At 39.9% G+C, this 17672-nt stretch overlaps 1 protein-coding gene across 2 annotated transcripts in view; it reads right to left on the reverse strand.

Moving 5' to 3' along the window:
* Positions 1–138: 138 nt before the first annotated feature.
* megf10 (multiple EGF-like-domains 10) overlaps positions 139–17672 on the reverse strand; it is a 68098-nt gene continuing 50564 nt past the window's right edge. Inside the window, exons 11-25 of one of the 2 annotated variants that reach the window (XM_072658687.1) lie at positions 17261–17381; positions 16562–16725; positions 15598–15700; positions 13069–13215; positions 12527–12661; positions 12107–12235; positions 9876–10004; positions 8802–8930; positions 8497–8625; positions 7898–8125; positions 7182–7300; positions 6381–6504; positions 5809–5853; positions 4683–4889; positions 139–4133 (exon numbers count right to left, since the gene is read on the reverse strand). In XM_072658687.1, the coding sequence (XP_072514788.1) occupies positions 3967–4133; positions 4683–4889; positions 5809–5853; positions 6381–6504; positions 7182–7300; positions 7898–8125; positions 8497–8625; positions 8802–8930; positions 9876–10004; positions 12107–12235; positions 12527–12661; positions 13069–13215; positions 15598–15700; positions 16562–16725; positions 17261–17381 (2076 nt within the window). In that variant the 3' untranslated portion in view covers positions 139–3966. The remainder of the gene's footprint in view (positions 4134–4682; positions 4890–5808; positions 5854–6380; positions 6505–7181; positions 7301–7897; positions 8126–8496; positions 8626–8801; positions 8931–9875; positions 10005–12106; positions 12236–12526; positions 12662–13068; positions 13216–15597; positions 15701–16561; positions 16726–17260; positions 17382–17672) is intronic. The other variant, XM_072658688.1, reaches the window with a different exon arrangement.

The raw sequence follows: 17672 nt of genomic DNA on the forward strand, positions 1-17672 counted from the left end.
TGGTTCAAGGGATTAACTGTGCTATATAGAACCTAATAAAATACACGGCACTGAAACGATAGTTTACTTGAAACATTTTTTTTTCATTTTATTGTAAAGCAAAAAAAATTGCACATACAGTACATACATATAAGCTACTGAAAAATAAAATACAATACAAAGCATGTGAGAAAAGTGGTAGTACGAGGCAACTCTCATTGTCATGGGTGATCTTTGGGGAAGAGAATGACAATTGTGCAATTTCATTTCGTTCTTACAAAACAAAAAACAAAAACAACACAACAGCAGGGAAAATAACGATGCCGTAGATATATACAGAAACATTTATTATATACCCTTCCAGTTCAGTCAACACAAATCTGCACTGGCCTTTTGGAACCATGATTTCTTCAAGTGGTCATTACTGTTTGGAGAGATGAGGAAACAATGCATTAAAATGGCCTACATGTACGTAAGTGTCATTCTGGGCAGTTTCGTCTAAACAACACTGGTCATGTTAAAGAGGTATTTACAAATCTGTTATGCCATTAAAAAACACAGTAACATTAAAGTCCCCCATCAGGGAAGGAAGGCATTGCAAAACAGGAGAAAGTGCCACATGCACTCCAGCACTAAAGGAGAGTATGCCAGCCAGGGGAAACATTTCTGTAGCAAAAAGTACAGTACCAGAAGCTAGACTGATACATACAGTAATTCCTGACTTGGACTTGTGATTGAACCTAAATTACGGGCAGTAATTCTGAGTCAACTGTCAATATTACAAACTGCAGACACCGTGTTGAGTGTATTTTGCACTCAGTCCCCAAACATAACGTCCTATGATTTTCTTCTAAGAAACGTACAGCTATATACATAATTATACAAATGTCATATCTGGCTCAGAAGAGTAGTTTATACTCTTATATATTAGAGTATATATACTCTAATAGGTGATCTGTGTCCAGAGCTAAACTAAAAAACGGGCTGATTTTGACCCCTAACTTTTCAATTACACTGCAAAAGTCCAGCTTAAGCATTATTACTCTTGAGTTTTTTAGATCTGTTTCCTTTTAAATAACCACTTTGGGTTTATCATTAACCTACACTGTAAATGGCTGGGATTAAGTTGGGTTAAGCTAGAGACAGATAAGGCTGAATTGTGTGCATTTAAAAAATGTTACAACTCCCATTGAAAACATTCAAATGACACAGTTGATACAGAGTGAGGTGGGAACTTTTGTCTAGTTGTGATTATATTATTAGTGATAATGAGCACAAACCCAGGGCTATGCAGAACAGAACTGAAGGATGGTCGTCCTAAATAAATATATTTAACACAAGAGCCGATATAGTTGAAAAAAAACACAAAAAAAGCATTATTATGGCACTCTGACCTTTGGTTAAACTTAGTATGGATAAAACACTAACAGACAATGCAAATCTTTCTAAAACAACAGTGATGCTGTGACGTACAGACAACACAGATTCTCGACACAGAGGGTGGTAATATCAACTCGTCTAAATGTAAATAAGAAAAAATAAAAATGCAAAAAAAAAACAACAACGACATTCCAGCCTCCTGTCCATTATCTAATACTGAGTAAGTCTTAAAACATTTAATTGTTACAAAAATAAATTGAGGTTTGCTCTGTATTCGCACTCTACAATATAAAGGCAGGTGATATGTCATCATTGATGAATGGAATGATTCTTTGAAGTTACTGATTAAATCCACTACCGAATGTTACCTCTAGGGGTGTAACAGTACGTTATGTGTATGTATATGCACTGAAATGTTATAGTATGGACATCACAGCTCGGTGTACGCAGTCGTATTGAGAATACATGGCACCACAGATGTTAATATCTGGTTGAATGTCGCTGTGACACACAAATTCATGCCATGGCAACGCTAATGTCAATTTGACGTGATTAGTGATGACAGAGCATGTTGATATTTTGTCGGTTTTAAGTTGTGATGTTATGTAACCAAAACCCCGTTTACACCTGGTCACTTCATGAATCTAGTATCTGGATTGTCTCCTAATAAGATTTCATCCGCATGCGTTTACACTGATCAGTCAAATGCGTCTCTGGTTAGTCAGACTGGAATTCGATTGCTGTGTGGGAAGGAATATGAAAGTTTGCTCGTGCTGCAGTAGTTGTACTGGTGTTTTGGTTGAACTGGGAGAGGTTTAGGTTTTCAAATGTGTCTTGGAGAGACAGATGAGTTTACACTGCTATAACTTGTAACAGCAACCACACACATTGTTATCTGGTTGAATGTCGGTTAAGACATTTCCACAACGACATCTAATACTAATGTCAGTTTGACGCAGAACAGTGACGACAGCACGCAGTGATATTTTCTTGATTTGGTTGGTAAGTTGTGATGTTATGGGACCACAGGGGCAGTGGTGGCTCAGCGGTTAGAGCGCCGGGATATCGATAACAGGGTTGTGGGTTCGATTCCCGGGCTCGGCAAGCTGCCACTGTTGGGCCCTTGAGCAAGGCCCTTTACCCTCTCTGCTCCCCGGGCGCTGGAGTTGGCTGCCCACCGCTCTGGGTGTGTGTGTGTACTCACTGCCCCTAACACGTGTGTGTGTGTGAGTGTGTGTTCACTACCAGATGGGTTAAATGCGGAGGACACATTTCGCTGTACAGTCCACACTGTACAGTGACGAATACGTGCACCTTTTACCTTTTTTACCTTTTAGGTCAAATACCAACGTCTGGTCAGCATCTTAATCTTAACATCCATTTGACGTGACATTCTAACAACAAATATATGCTGATATTTTATTGCTTTTAAGTTGTGAGGTTATGTAAACAAAATCCAACGTCTTTCATAGTATTTAGTTGAGCAATATGGTGACCAAAACCCAAAACCCTGCTAAACATCATACCGTTAACATTCACACAGCATGATACCCTGTACTGTTAGACGTGCATATTTTGTTGGTTTAAGTAATTGATGTTAAGCAAGTAAAATCCAACGTCTTACAAACATCTCACACCAATGTCATATTCACTTACAGAATCAACATTTAGTGGTGAGGTATGGTAAGAGCCATAATCTGGTCAGCGCTGGTCAGCGCCACAAAAAAGCATAATGTTCATTAGGTGTTTTTAGTTGGGTTGGATGTCAACTTGTTTTTGATGTCAATTTGAATTCTAAAATTCAACATGTGTCTAACATTATAGTCTAACGTTAGAGCCTAATGATTTGACGTCAAATTTGTCTAAAGTCCTGCAAGTGAACGAAGGCTGATGGATGTAGTGTGGAACCAAATTTTATAAGTGCAAGTTCCACCCAGAAAATGTATGCTGTAGCTGTTAGCAGGTAAAGCTTCGATTTGTATGGTATTGTGGGAATTGTGGATATATGAGTATTGCTCTCTCTCCTTCTAACTGCCACGCATAGAGAGAATGGCTCACACATTGTGAGTGAAACAACAGAAAGCAAACATTCTCTTTCCTGATTAGACCAGGATGTGTGTCAGCATTGTTTGACAGCTGTTGGCTATGTGTACAGAAACACATTGAACATGCTAACGTTTATATTACACAGCTAAGCTTGCTACAGCCTGTACCAAGTACCACAAGGAGGACTTTTAAACAGTTGGCAGAACAAACTGTTTTTTATATTGTACCGAACTCGCACCAAACCGTGATGTCTAAACTGGGATGTAGAACGAACTGTGACTTATGTACCGTTACACCCCTCACCTCCTTCATTTAAATGGCTCCATTTGTTCCAGTACGAGTGGATAAGAGTACAGCTAAAAGAACTGTATGGAAATTCTCTTCTATTTTGTAAGAAAAGAACATGATTAAAATACTTATCATGACAGAAACAAAACCATTAATATGCTGACATGGAGATATGCACATAACGTGTTTCAAGCCACCAGTGAGCATGAAGAAATCGAAGAAGGCAGGGCCGTGGCAGTTGGAATGGGGTGCTTTGTTCAAGTCTCTGAGAGCTCATTCACTTTCAAGCTCTTTGTGGGGGGATGGGGGGCTGTCCCGTGTGGGCAGCAGGTCGTAATGACAGGGAATGTGGCTGTTCTTTGGTAGGTCATACGGGTCCTGGCCAAATGGTCCATTGCAGTTGTTGTTGGCAGGTGTGTAGACAGAGCTAACGGTCGGCTCTGGAAAGGAGAGGAAAGAAAAACACACACAACAAGGTCATGTGGAGGAATTAGCAATCGCCAAGCGGCTTCTCATGCTCATGAACCTTCAACTATTATTATGCCCTGAGTTGTGATTGACGCTGATATCCGGTACAAATTTAAAGAAAGAGTCTAGAATCTGGATTGTATTCTGATAAGATTACAGAGTGTTTACACTCAGTGCGTTAGTGGTAAGTCAGACTGGAATCCGATTGCTGTGTGGGATGGAATATGTAAATTCACTTGTGTGGTAATTACTGGTGTTTGGGTTGTACTGGGAAGGGTTTTGGTTGTCGAGTGAGTCTTGGAGAGACAGATGTGTTTACACTGCTATAATGTGGCTCAAATGCATCTCAGACAATCTCCTGAAGTGATCTGATTTTCATGTGGCTGGAACTTATCCAGGTAATTGTACTACAGGTGCATGAGAATTAAAAAAGATTACAAGAGATTAAAAGAAGACCTATATTGATGACAATGGATCTGAAGACATCCTGAACAGGCTACATTAATCTTTTCTCCACTTACCGACTTCGTAAACGTTTTTGTTAGTGGGGCTGGAGTTGTGTATCTCTGCGTAAGGCGAGTCTCTCTGTGCCGGGGACTTCATCTCCACATAGCCACACTCTGTGTTCTTGGGCACCAGGAGAGGAGGGTCTTTAATGGTAGCGTAGGGATTCTCTGAGCTGTTCAGCGAGCAGGAGCTTGCATGGTAGGGTATACCTTTCACCAGGTCTGGGGGGAAAATGAGTAAAAACAGTACAGTTGAGCAGTACTGTATTACACTATTAACCAAAAGTTTAAAAACAATGTGTTCAATGAAAGCAGTATGGAGGAAAACGACGTCTAATGCTAATGTCAATTTGACACAGAACAATGACGGCAGCACATGCTGATATTTTTCTTGGTTTTAAGTTGTGATGTTATGGGACCACAGGTCAAATGGCAACGCTTGGTCAACGCCATAACATTGTAACATACATTTGACTTGACATTCTAACAACATTATAAGCTGATATTTTGTTGCTTTTAAGTTGTGATGTTATGTAAACAAAATCCAACATCTTCCATAACATTTACTTGAGCAATATGGTGACCAAAAGTCAATATTTGCTAATCATCATACTGTTAACATCCACACAATAATTATAATGCAAATTAAAACAAAACAGTTATCCATACATCTGTGCATGAACACCGATTCATATTTCAAATCCATTGTAATCCATGATTATGAACAATAAAGCTGAGCCCTAACTTTACTTCACACTTGCAAGTCAAGTGACTCTATGTCTTATTTGACCCTTTTAATGACCTGAGAGGCAGATTTGCAACTGTGGCCTCATTAGGTTAATTACTCCTCCCTGTTATTGGGGGACCAACTGCATCTGCTATTAAGGGACCAAGCATGCTCCAGCTATTGTGTGCAAAAAGGCACTGGTCTGGAAAGGCAACTAGAAGGTCATTGGTTATGGCCCAGAACGCCACAGTAAGGGATATCTTCGGACTTCTTACTTGGACTTGTTCAGTATGCTAAATGTCCTAGTTTGGGTGACACAATCCCACAATCATACTATACTATAAGGCACAAGTAAAATCACCCCTGCACCCCTAGTTTATATATGATCGCATGTAAATTGGTAAATTTTCTTACCTCGTAGAGATTTTCCCATGTAGCGTCTGTCAACTCCATAAGCTCCTATACAAACACCAACACAAAGAAAAAAAGACTTTACTGCTAAAACTGCTGACAGGAAATTGGATCAATACAACTGATATAGTGATGTGCTGGGTGCAAATAAAAAGACCATAAAATGTGGAATACTGGAGGGCATATTATACAATTATGTGTAAGGCACATAACGCTGGAATGAGATCAGACATAATAGTATAAAAAGCCTGGATAGGAGAGTTTTCTTTTATATGTGATATATTTTATTGAGAAACATCGCATTTGCCATAAATCATAATGAAACACGTCAGATCTCTTCCATTACTCCATTACCAGAGGCTTTCATTTTATGGGAAAGCTATTTGCATATGGAAAGAATTGCAAAGAATTTGAGATAGCAGAAGCTGGAGAGAAGTCTAATTGGATAATGTCAGTGTATGTGTTTCATACAGACTTCACAAATCTGTTCTGTGCAATTACTTGTCAATGAAGTGCCATAGTAATTTTCTGAATATTGGGAAAGCACTGAAGCTCTTTTACATCCTATGGCTCACCTAGTTCATTGAAACAGCTGCCCTGTTTCCAGTCAGCAGGCAGAGTTGCAGTGTGCTCCATTAGGGAAGGCCTCTTTCGCTGCTCCACATTCTTCAGGTTAACAAACAACTGGTTGTTCTTTGTCTGCCATTTGGAAAAATACAAAAGAAAAGGTTTAAAGAGGCATTCCAGTGTAAAACTAGCTTTTACTGTGCAATTTGTAAGAGCATGCAATATTTTATAGTGTTGCTTTACATCCATCAGCCTTATTTGTTGGTCAGAATTCATGATTTTGTATTATTGTTGTGATTTCTTCCATCAGTGTCCTCCAGACTACAACATCCAGCATGCATTATGCAAATATGTCATACAACCCCTGGGAAACAGCCCTACAGTGAAAAGGAAATCTTGACAGCTAGCAACATCTTTAAGGCTAATAAATAGAGATTCTGCCTCTGTACACTAAGGTTAGCCATTGTATGTCCTTCTGTATTAGCTAGCCAACAGAAAAAAAAATCCTGCCCTCAAATATTCGCCCCAGAGTACTTGAATTTTCTCCCACCTTCATCAGAAGGGCGCTCTTTAAGCATTTAAATCTGTAAATGTTACTTTATACATTTACAAGTGTTACTCACTTCTGAAGGATGCAAGTAGGCCTGTTAACAAAGTAATCATGTAGTAATGTTTAAATTGATAATTTTTGCCATAGTGCCCCCTTAACATATATAAACGTATGAATCTTAGCTCAGAACTGCTACAGAAAATACTGCCTTTAGATAAGTTGACAGTGCTCTGTCGTTCTGCAGAGTAAGTGTGCTTACCTTCCCATAGGGCAGGTTATTAACATGAGGTGGGCTGGTGCACTGGGTCAGTGTGTGATAGCTGGGGTTGGAGAAATAGTTACTGTTGGGAGGGGCTTCATTTCCCTGTGGTAATGCATCTAAAAAAGATGACAGACAAAATATCAGGCCTGAAGATCACAGAATGAAGTAAATGCACATTGAAGAGGATAGGATACAGAATAGCTTTAATACAGTCATAATCACAGTAATAGTCAAGTTGGCTCTGTAGTTTAATGTACATACACAAAGCCATAATAATTCCTCTTCAGTTCTATATGTTTTCTAAGGAACTGCTTACTATATTTGGACTATTAGGAAACTAGTCAACTGGTCAAAGCACACAGACCCCAGCTTGTCCCATTATTTCCTGTGTCAAATTAAAGTTCTCAGTTTGAAGATTCAAAGACCACATGGATGGAAGCAGTTCCAGAATTTGTCATGAAGTAAATGTAAATAAACAGAGGTGCCAAATTTACACACTCACACATTAAGGATGTACACAGGTCTATTTTTCATAGCTGATTAATCAGTGATGATTAATGAAATCCCCTGAGCCGCATGCACTCAACCCGTGAGTAAGAGCCAGGAAGAAACTGATTGATGTCCATTGTGATTTGGTATCATGATTAACTTCACTTGGATTGATTGATGTCATTTTTAATTTGGGAGCAAGCAGTTTAAGCCTCAATACTGACCTGCAATGGTGTAGTCTGTGTTGACCCGCATGGCTGGGGTGTAAGTCACTGCTGGCATTGTAGGCTCTTTCCCCTTCTGCTTTTTTCGGTAGATAATGAATAGGAGCAAGAGGAAGAGCACCAGCAGCACCAGAACAATGATGCCTGCAATAGCTCCAATCTGATAGGAATCGACTGGCACTGCTGCACTGGTCAGACTGTTGAGGTTACCCACGATGATTACACCAGCTAAACACAGGGAAAGGAGAGAGAAGCAAGCTCAGTAATTACTGTTTTATAGAAATTAACAGAAGACACTGTTATGTCTGCATGTGCATATTTTTGTTTAGTGTGCCCTTTAGTCTACAGCAACTATAATAGATGATGTAGCTAGCAAAGTAATCTTTAACCCTTTAGAACAAATATGCTGTTGCATTCATAGTGGTGGGATAGGCCTAGTGGATAACAATGTTACCCTCCATGTGGCAGACTTGGGTTTAATTGTCTGCTTGGGCAAGAACACCATCATGCTATACCAATAAGAGCTCTTTTGCAAGACTAGTACCGTAACCGTATCCTACCTCTGTAACATCTTGCAGACTCTCAGAGCAACCCCTTACCTTGGTCACACCGGGCACCCTTCCAGCCTGGGTTGCAGTAGCATGTCCCAGTCATGTGATCACAGGTGGAGTTATTGAGGCAGTCACACACCTGCCGGCAGCCGAAGCCGTATGTACCGGGAGGACATTCTGAGATCACAGACAGAGCGACGGGTAAGCTTAGCATCATCACGGCACAGTGCAGTGGGCTACAAAATCATCGACATTCAGGATTAAAAAGCCAAAAAAAAAAGAAAGTCATTTTAGCCCAAAACACTCTGGCTCTATTGACTCGGATCACATGATTCCACGCCCTGCTCACTCACTTTGTTCACAGTGTCGTCCCATGAAGCCTCTGCGGCAGGTACACTGCCCAGAGATGTGGTCACAGTCTGCACCATTCTGACACTGACAGGTCTGGGAACAGTCTTTACCATAGAAACCTAACAGACAGCCTGCAATGCGTACACATCCACTGATCATACGTATTGAAGAAGATACAGTTAGGTACTAACTGTTGGCATTGCACACAGGACTATGTCATTTGAAATTCTACTCCCATTATCATTTACTGACACACACACACAATTAGAACAAGAACAACATCAACATCAGACAAGAATAAGTGCACCAACTCAGAGTAAGAACTGCTTGTTATATAGTAACTGTGTCTAATGGGATGAAATCGGGCAATTATGATATAATAATCTGCTCACAAAATGAAAAGATAATGATTTCGGATGGAAGGCAATAACACATTATGTAATACAGTGAAATTGATGACTGATGTAATAATATAACATGATGAAATCTCTTTGTTATGAGATTTTTGCTGCTTGGGAGTGATATTGTATTCAGTTCGTTTCAATTTTGAATATTATCACTGTTGTGCTACAAACTTTGTATCTCCAGAACAGATACTTTACAGGAGAAGGAAAACTTAACTTTCAATGCAAGTCAATGTAATAATACTTTTTTTCAAGTAGCTTTGGAGCATTTCTATTGGTTCATTTATCATGAAATTTACAATGTAAAGAACAACTACCAGATTTAAAAATGCCAAAAAGGGAAAAACGTCAAGAATTAGATATAGGTAGGTAAAAATATAGGTAAAAAGTTTGCCTGACAGCAACGACATGTACCATAAGTACGTTTGAGCTATTCTGTTTTGATTGCCAGTATAATAATACAAAGACAAAGAGTGGAACATTCAGGACCATTTTGGCCACATATTGTGAAGGGAATTAGTTAAATCCATTACAATATAGAGTATACATATCAGCTAATCATGATTCTATCATATCTGTCACAGTTATTACATTCTAAGCAGTTATTATATGATGAGTTGCTACACCATGCATTAAGGCATGGTCAAAAAGCTGAAAGTGAGAGAGACTCACGCTGTGTGCAGTAAAGGCCCGTCCACCCTGGTGTACATTTGCACTCGCCATCATACGCACTGCAGAACGCTCCGTTATGACAGTTACAGGTGTGGATGCAGTTCGGACCCCAGTAACCAGGAGGACAGGCTACAACAACAAACACACACACAGTTTCACCACTGATTTCTCCCCACTTTGTTTACACTGAATGGAGTCAAAATAGAGTTCATATACATACAATATGTGTTTAAAAGTCTTCACACACCCTTTCTTATTAGACGATTCAACTACTCTGAGGAGCACATATTGCTGACACACACACTCTGCACATAATCTCTACAGAAAAGCAATGCTAATAAAACTGTAAATCCCCAAGGAACACTGTTCTGCTGCTCCATAGCCCTATACCCTGGGGTTTTATACCCCTCTGGCCGATGCTTTGCCCTGGACATGGTGATCTAATGCTCTGGACAACTGCACTTGAACATTAGGTCACCGTGTTTAGTGCCAAGCTTTGGCTATAAAGCTGTGAGGCAGTGGAACAATGTTCTCTGGGTGTTTTTTTTGATCCAGAACTAATCGTCCAACATCAGTATCTGACCACACTGATGCTCCCTTGGCTGAATGCAATCAAATTCCTACAGCAGTTTGTACAGCAGTTGAAAAATCATCTGAAAAGCCTTCTCAGAAGAGTAGAGGCTGTTATTGCAGCAAAGGAGGGAACGAACTCATTCACTTCATGAATGTCTTTGGTTTCAGAACAACCTGAATGTGCAGATGTCTACAAACCTTTGGCCATACTGTGTATAACAGACGCATACATATTAACAAACAAACATAAAATATATGTTTGATGAAGAATATCAAGATAGTACTGTATTTCATATATAAAACCACATACACTTATGAAAGTTCATATTAATAATTTGGATGGCTGATTCAGATACAGTCAACAGGGGGCACCAGAGGCATTCTGTTGCCAGCACTTACACAGACAGGATTTGAGGCCCCTCTCATCTCCAAATAGAGAGTGGTCATTGTAATTATACACTTACTTAACCGCTTACATCCCTGTGCGTAGGCCTACACTTCTGTTCTTCTCATAACTACATTACTGCCACAACTAGCATAAGCTTCATAAACCCTAAAACATAACCCTGTGGGACTCCATAAAATGTGCTACACATTTACCAAATATATTGTAATGATTTCTGTATTAGGAACTGAATGATGTGTGTATCAAGTACTCCAAACAGTTCACCGAGTGCACCTGGGTCAACAGTGGACAGTATTTACTCTTTGACAACATAATTGTTGTGTTATCGCTATTTCTCGTTTTTTACGTTATGACTTTTGTGTTATGACTGCTTTAACCCATTTTGTGTGACAAGCAGCAGTGTGCAAAATTCAGACACCTTTCTTCATTGTAGGGAGATTTTTTCATAACGGCAATGTTCAGTCGTAGAAGTTTTCTGCCTCTTACCATCAAAGACAGCCTAAACACATTTAATAATGCTAAGGTCTGGGCTCTGGGCCCATAGTTCTGAGCAGCGTCATTTTCTCCTCTCTTTAAAAAGCTTTAAGTGCTGTTTATCTGATGTGGACCTGTTTGGTGGCCTGCAAGGTCTTGCATGGTTATTAGAAGTCCCATTTTCTCTATATCTTTTCATTATTTTTGACTCCGGTTTAGAAAACTCAAAGAATTTGACCCAATATTTTCCTTTTTTTTTAAATTTCCCTTTGACTTTACTCTTTTTATGCGAGTAGATTATTATGTCTCAGTTGAAAAAGTGTACTTAATGGTCATTTTCACTGGAAATTAGATAAATGAACTGTGGTCTGTCACCCACAGTACTGTAGATTGTATAGTCAGAACACATTCTTGTGTTAAAACCAAAATAAATTCCCACTTTTAAGAAAAATTATACACTTTGGGTTGTTTGTAGCACATATTTGGATAATTAGTAAATGACAGAACAACACAACACATGTCTTAAGAAAACAAAAGTGAGTGGTACATCACAGAGGAGTATGGTAAAGAATGTTGCATAACTGGTGCAGTTTCTACATTTTCCTGAGCACTCTCTGTTCCAGTGTTATGTTAGATGCACATGAACATTTCATTTCTGCTCTGGACTGCCGTCACTGGCTCCCAGACCCCCGGGCCCTCTGACCCCATTTTGGGAAGCAGTGATGGAGATAAAGTTGTTTTTCTTTGAAGACTGAACGAGAGTGCTCAGCATACTCACGCTGGGAGCAGTCACTGCCAATCCAGCCAGGATAACACTGGCAAGAGCCGTCAATGGGGTTGCATGTGCCGTTGTTGGTACAGGTACAGGTCCAGGCACAGTTCTTTCCAAACCTGCCGCTGGGACACACTGTCCAAAGAGAGAGAGAGAAAGAGAGAAAGAGAGAGAGAGAGAGAGAGAGAGAGAGAGAGAGAGAGAGATGATCTCTAATCATTCTTTGGAGTCTGGATGAGCTACTTCTATGCCTGATGTGTTCACTGCCAGTTTAGAGCAGGAAAAAGGATCAACAAACTGTGCTGGACTCTGGCACCCCAGAATGTGAGCTGTTTCAAGGCAATTCTCAGAATATAAAACTAGATGAGAGGTTGAGACTGAATGTGTGTGATGGAAAATTACAGACGTTGACAAGTTCATTCTCACCTTCATTGCAAAGAGCTCCTTTAAAACCAGGAAGACAGTCGCACTGGCCAGTCACATGGTGGCAGGGGCCGTTGCTGTGGACACACTGTGGGCATGCCTGGCTGCAGCGGTGACCGAAGTAACCAGGCGAGCAGACTGTTTGGCCCAAATCACAACAGTTAGATATCAACAGCTGACCTAAGATCAATTTGATAACCTATATACAGTCCAGGGGATGGTTCCTATTGCAATAAAAAACATGAAGCGTCTATCTTGATTTACAACAGAGAAATGGGACATTGATTTGAATGGGGTCACAAATGCAGTAGTTTATAAACTGCAAGTATCTTATTGCAGTAGTCCGTTATCATCTAAACATTCTGCTTGGTTTGAAATATTAGTAAAATGTAGTCATCTGTCCGGTAATTAATCTGCTGACACTGTATTAAATCAGATATTATCGTGCATAAATAATAACAACTTGCTACATTAGCATACATTAAAACAAGGACCATTTTTCCTTCTCCTATGAAGTTAGACACACACACACAGAGAACACTCACTCCGTTGACAGGTGGTGCCTCTAAATCCAGGAGCACATTCGCAGGTCCCTTCATCAGGTGAGCAGGACGCTCCATTTTTACAGTTACAAGGCAAAGAGCAGTTCGGTCCCCAGCGGCCCTCAGCACACACACTGTCACAGTGGATCCCTGAGACAGAGAGAAACATGCACAAATATAGACACATATAGTAAGCACTCGCATATGCGTTAACTACAGTTCTCTGTAGTAGATCCATACCAACCTGCAGTGAACACACCAGTATAATGATATCATGCCTCTCAAAGATGGAAATCTTCACAGGACTATTAGGCAAGGGTGCAGTTTGCATGATATTATCAGATGGCAATTAATGTTTGGCTAATTAGCTACTTTAACCGTATGGCTCCAATGAAATATGTGAATTTCATGTGATAACTTTGGGTGGACCAAAGCTCCGCTCTAAACACTGACCTGTAGACAGTCTGAAGTCTTGCCTCAGAGTGTGAAGTGAAGCAGACTAGAACAGAAAGCCAGTGTTTAGCCTGTGGGTTGCAGAGGCACCCTACCGGTACAGCTTCAGCTTTATGACCTTGCCTAATAAATCAGCTGATTAGCTTGATTCATTTTCTGGTGGGGTCTAGACCAGGGAGTTGGCTTTGGAAGCAAAATCTGAAGCCAGAGCGAGCTCACGCCAGCCAGCAGTACACACTGGTCTGACAGAAGATTGAAACAAAGGCAAAAGGCTTACTGTATGCTCTATTGGGTTTCTAGTAAATCTTTTAAGATATGATGTCAAGCCAGAAAAAAGGGGCAAGAGGAAGTCAAAGGTCACAAAGATGCATAAAGTGGAGAGATTTACACAAATGATCAAGGATGTGAAGAAGGAGGAGACTGTTTCAATGTTGAAATGAAATCCTGCTGAGGCTACTTTGTACAGTATTGACAATGAGTAGTAGTTTGCCTCAATCAGAGGGGAGCTGCTCGTATCTGTCTTATTCAGCTTATTTAGCACACAAGGACACTGCTCAGCACTGACAGCCGTGAAGATTTGAACGAGCTGGGATATACAGTAACTCTCCTAAATGATCATATCTCTTTCTGCTTTGTGTGTGCATGTCTCAGTCGTCCCTCCTCAGGCTGTGCGGCGATAAGCAGCATTGTGATGGAGCGCAATGCCAGGACTCAGGACAAAGGCCTCTTTGAGGGCCTGTGTGCGTTGCTAGGCGATGGAGGAATGCTGGCGATAAACTCAGGCTAAGTAGCTCTGAAGAAACGCCTGGGTATTTATAGGGCCGGCACGTTGGGGCAAAATCATCAGTATGCTGCTCGCACAGTGAACATCCCGGAGAGGAGAGGAGTGTAGAGGAGAGGAAAACAGGAGTGATGGGAGAAGAGGAGAAGATGCGGTTGCAGGGGCAGACCAGAACTTCCCCCTGTTCTGAAGTATGCTTTCTACGTAATCACATTTGCAGCTTCATAGTGTCAGCCAAAAAATCTAGCCAACAATCTCATTTAGACAATTTTCACCCTACACAAATATAATCAATTTTGCTTCTTCACTTTTTTGCACTTCAGCTACAGTGCTAACAAGCTAGCTAGCAAAGAACAGATACCCAAACCACGCCAGTTAGCACTGTATAAACTATATCACACACTTGTCTCAAACTATGAGCGTTTAAGTAAGCTTAAACAGACTTGATTGCTCTCTGACACTATGGTATACTGTTATATATAGAAACTGACAAAATTAAAAACACACATGTGCCATTATGCTCCATGGCACCATGTTTTCTATCAAGTTAGGTTAGAGAGCTGCATCTAATCTCGTCGCCTATACCTATCTGGTGACGCAAATATTTTTAAATATTTTTATATATATATTTTATATATACATATTTTTTTCTCAAAACCTATGTGAAGCTGCATCCAAAAAGTAAAAAAAACAGTAAAAGTAAGATAGAAGAGCACATTAAGGTACTTTATTTGTGACTGTTGTGGCAATCAGTGTATTTTTAAACATTAGATGTGTAAATGACCAGTCATCAACTAGTAGGTCAGACAGAAATTTTATATGTGGCACCAAGTGAGGCTTTAGAGATTTCTCAGAAAATGTTAACTATATAAGTCAAATAAATACGCCAAAATACACCTAGTTACCTGTTCATTAGAATATCAAATCACATTTACGCAAAATAAGTAAGCAAGCCAATCGTCATTGTTCTGTAGTAGCGATTTTTGCGTCTATGGAATGGAGTTTTCTGCAGAAAGCAGATGGTCAGTCAGGTCACTTTAAAAATAGTAGTGTTAGTAGTGTTAGTAGTAGATGTCAACTAAGCATGATCAATACTCACGTCAAAAGTTCTCAGAAAAGCCTGATCAGCAGTTTTTGAGCATTATTTATTAACCTACAAACTAATTACACTGAATTCCCCAATACTTAATATTGGGATTTGACTGTGGAATTTGTGTAAATATGATTTTTTGCCAAACTATGTCTATAAAGGTAATATTTCTTTAGATACATGAAAGTAGCGCTGAATGAGAGCTCACCTGTCCAGCCTGCAAGGCAGCGGCAGTAGCCAGTGGCCGGGTGACACCCATCGGCATGACTGCAATCACAGCGCTCTCGACAGTCCATGCCATACGTCCCATCCTGAAAAAAAATCACATCATCACCCAATGCTAGTGTCAGTTCTATCATCCCACAAAACACCAATTTTTCAAATGTCTTCAATTCTGACTTCTATAAGCAGATTAAGGCTTGTAAAAGCCACACAGAGTTCTGCTTGTATGAACAAATGTAAAATATTCTACAGATACGCTTGGTTCAACCATGTGATCATGAGGATTTTGAAAGAACTGCCCTAATCCACAAATTTCTAGAGGAAAGTGACTTTGCAGTGGGATTAAAAAAGAAAGCCAAGCTTTGCTCCTTCACTCAGAGCATGTGATCTCTCCAAGCTAAACTCAGACTTTCAGGACTGATCTAAGCTAATGCTAAATGCCACATTTCAGGCAATTAAAATGTGCCCGGAAGGTTGATCTTACAAACAAATACAACTAGCCTAATAGATCAGCAACCAGCAACACACTGTAAACACAACTCATTACATCAGCACAACTATTGTCAAAATCAAGTACACTGAAATACAGTAGTTTTGATAGACAGGGCTATAATTGTTTATTATCTGCTGTGATATCTGTTTTGTGTGTGTTTTGATGAAGCTTTCAAAAACAGTAGCAACAGAATTGCAATATGATGTATCAGGGGAGATTTTGTACAAACATTGTTGCGCACTGTACTTTTAATACACTTAACAACTATGTTAGCTGTCCTGCAAAAACCTTGTATCGCCATTACAGCCTTTTTAAATTTTTTGACATCATCCGAATCTGGCAGTTGTTCTTTACATTGTTTCAATATTCCATGATGATGGAGCGATAGAAAAGCTCCAGAATGACCAAAATCTGTTTACACTGACTTTGTCTGTGTGTAAAGTTTCACCGAACTCACCTGACAGTGGAGGTCACATCTCTCTCCTCTCCAGCCTGGAGCGCAGGTGCAGCGACCATCCAGAGCGTTGCATGCTCCACCGTTTCCACACATGCAGGTGAGGTTACAGCCTAGTCCCCATCTGCCACTGGGACAGTTTATAGAGCAGTGCACTCCATGCCAGCCTGTGGATCAGAATGATGCAATGAAAGGCCTGGATTTATAGGACATTTGAGTATATAAACTGGGAGGCTTTTCTAATATTCAACTGTAATCCTCTGGATGGAATGCTTTAGAGACATAATCAGCACTCCTACGGTTGAATTACATGTCAATACATATGTTTTACTTCTCTTTTTAGATCAAACATTAAGAAAATCAGTCCAGCATGAAACAAGGAGTTCAAATTAATGGCATTTTTTTCTAAAAGCATCTTTATTCATGTTAATCCCTTCCATTGCGCAATCCAGTCCATGTGGATGTTGTACTGCCTGCCAAAAACGCCCCAAGGAAGCTAGCATCAAACTAATTTATCATAAAATAAGATGTTTTAGTTGAACTGAGCATACCAGAGCACATATTTTGGTTTTCAGTTACATCATAACTCTAAAAATCTGTTCTGGGGCACGTTGTTCAAAACACTCACACTGAAACAATTTAAAATGAGTTTTGGTTCATGGAGCAAGACAAAATTGCAAACCTGAAATCAGATTTAGTTACCTGCTTTGCATGTGCAGGACCCATCTACAGAAGAACACGTGGCTCCATTCTTACAGGTGCACACAGAGGAGCAGTTTACTCCAAATGTGCCAGCAGGACAGGGGATGGAGCAATTGGCACCCTAAAAACACAGGTAATCAGCACATTTGTCAATGAACACATACAGTCCACTAAGTTGATCAACATATACTATCTATTCTAGTAAATATGCAATGACACAATTCAATAAAGTGCATGGAAGTATTCAGGTTATACGGTATATATTTAACTTTAAAGAAATTTGATAGAATTAACTAAAACTAATCAAACATGGGCTCTAAAGATCTGAAAGCAAAGCAGGAGAAAGTTTTAAGAAGACATCCAAGCGGTTTAATTTTGGCGGTTTAGAAAAGCCAAATGAGTTTGTGCTGTG

This window comes from Salminus brasiliensis, chromosome 16, assembly GCF_030463535.1.
Source record: "Salminus brasiliensis chromosome 16, fSalBra1.hap2, whole genome shotgun sequence".
NCBI classification, from domain to species: domain Eukaryota; kingdom Metazoa; phylum Chordata; class Actinopteri; order Characiformes; family Bryconidae; genus Salminus; species Salminus brasiliensis.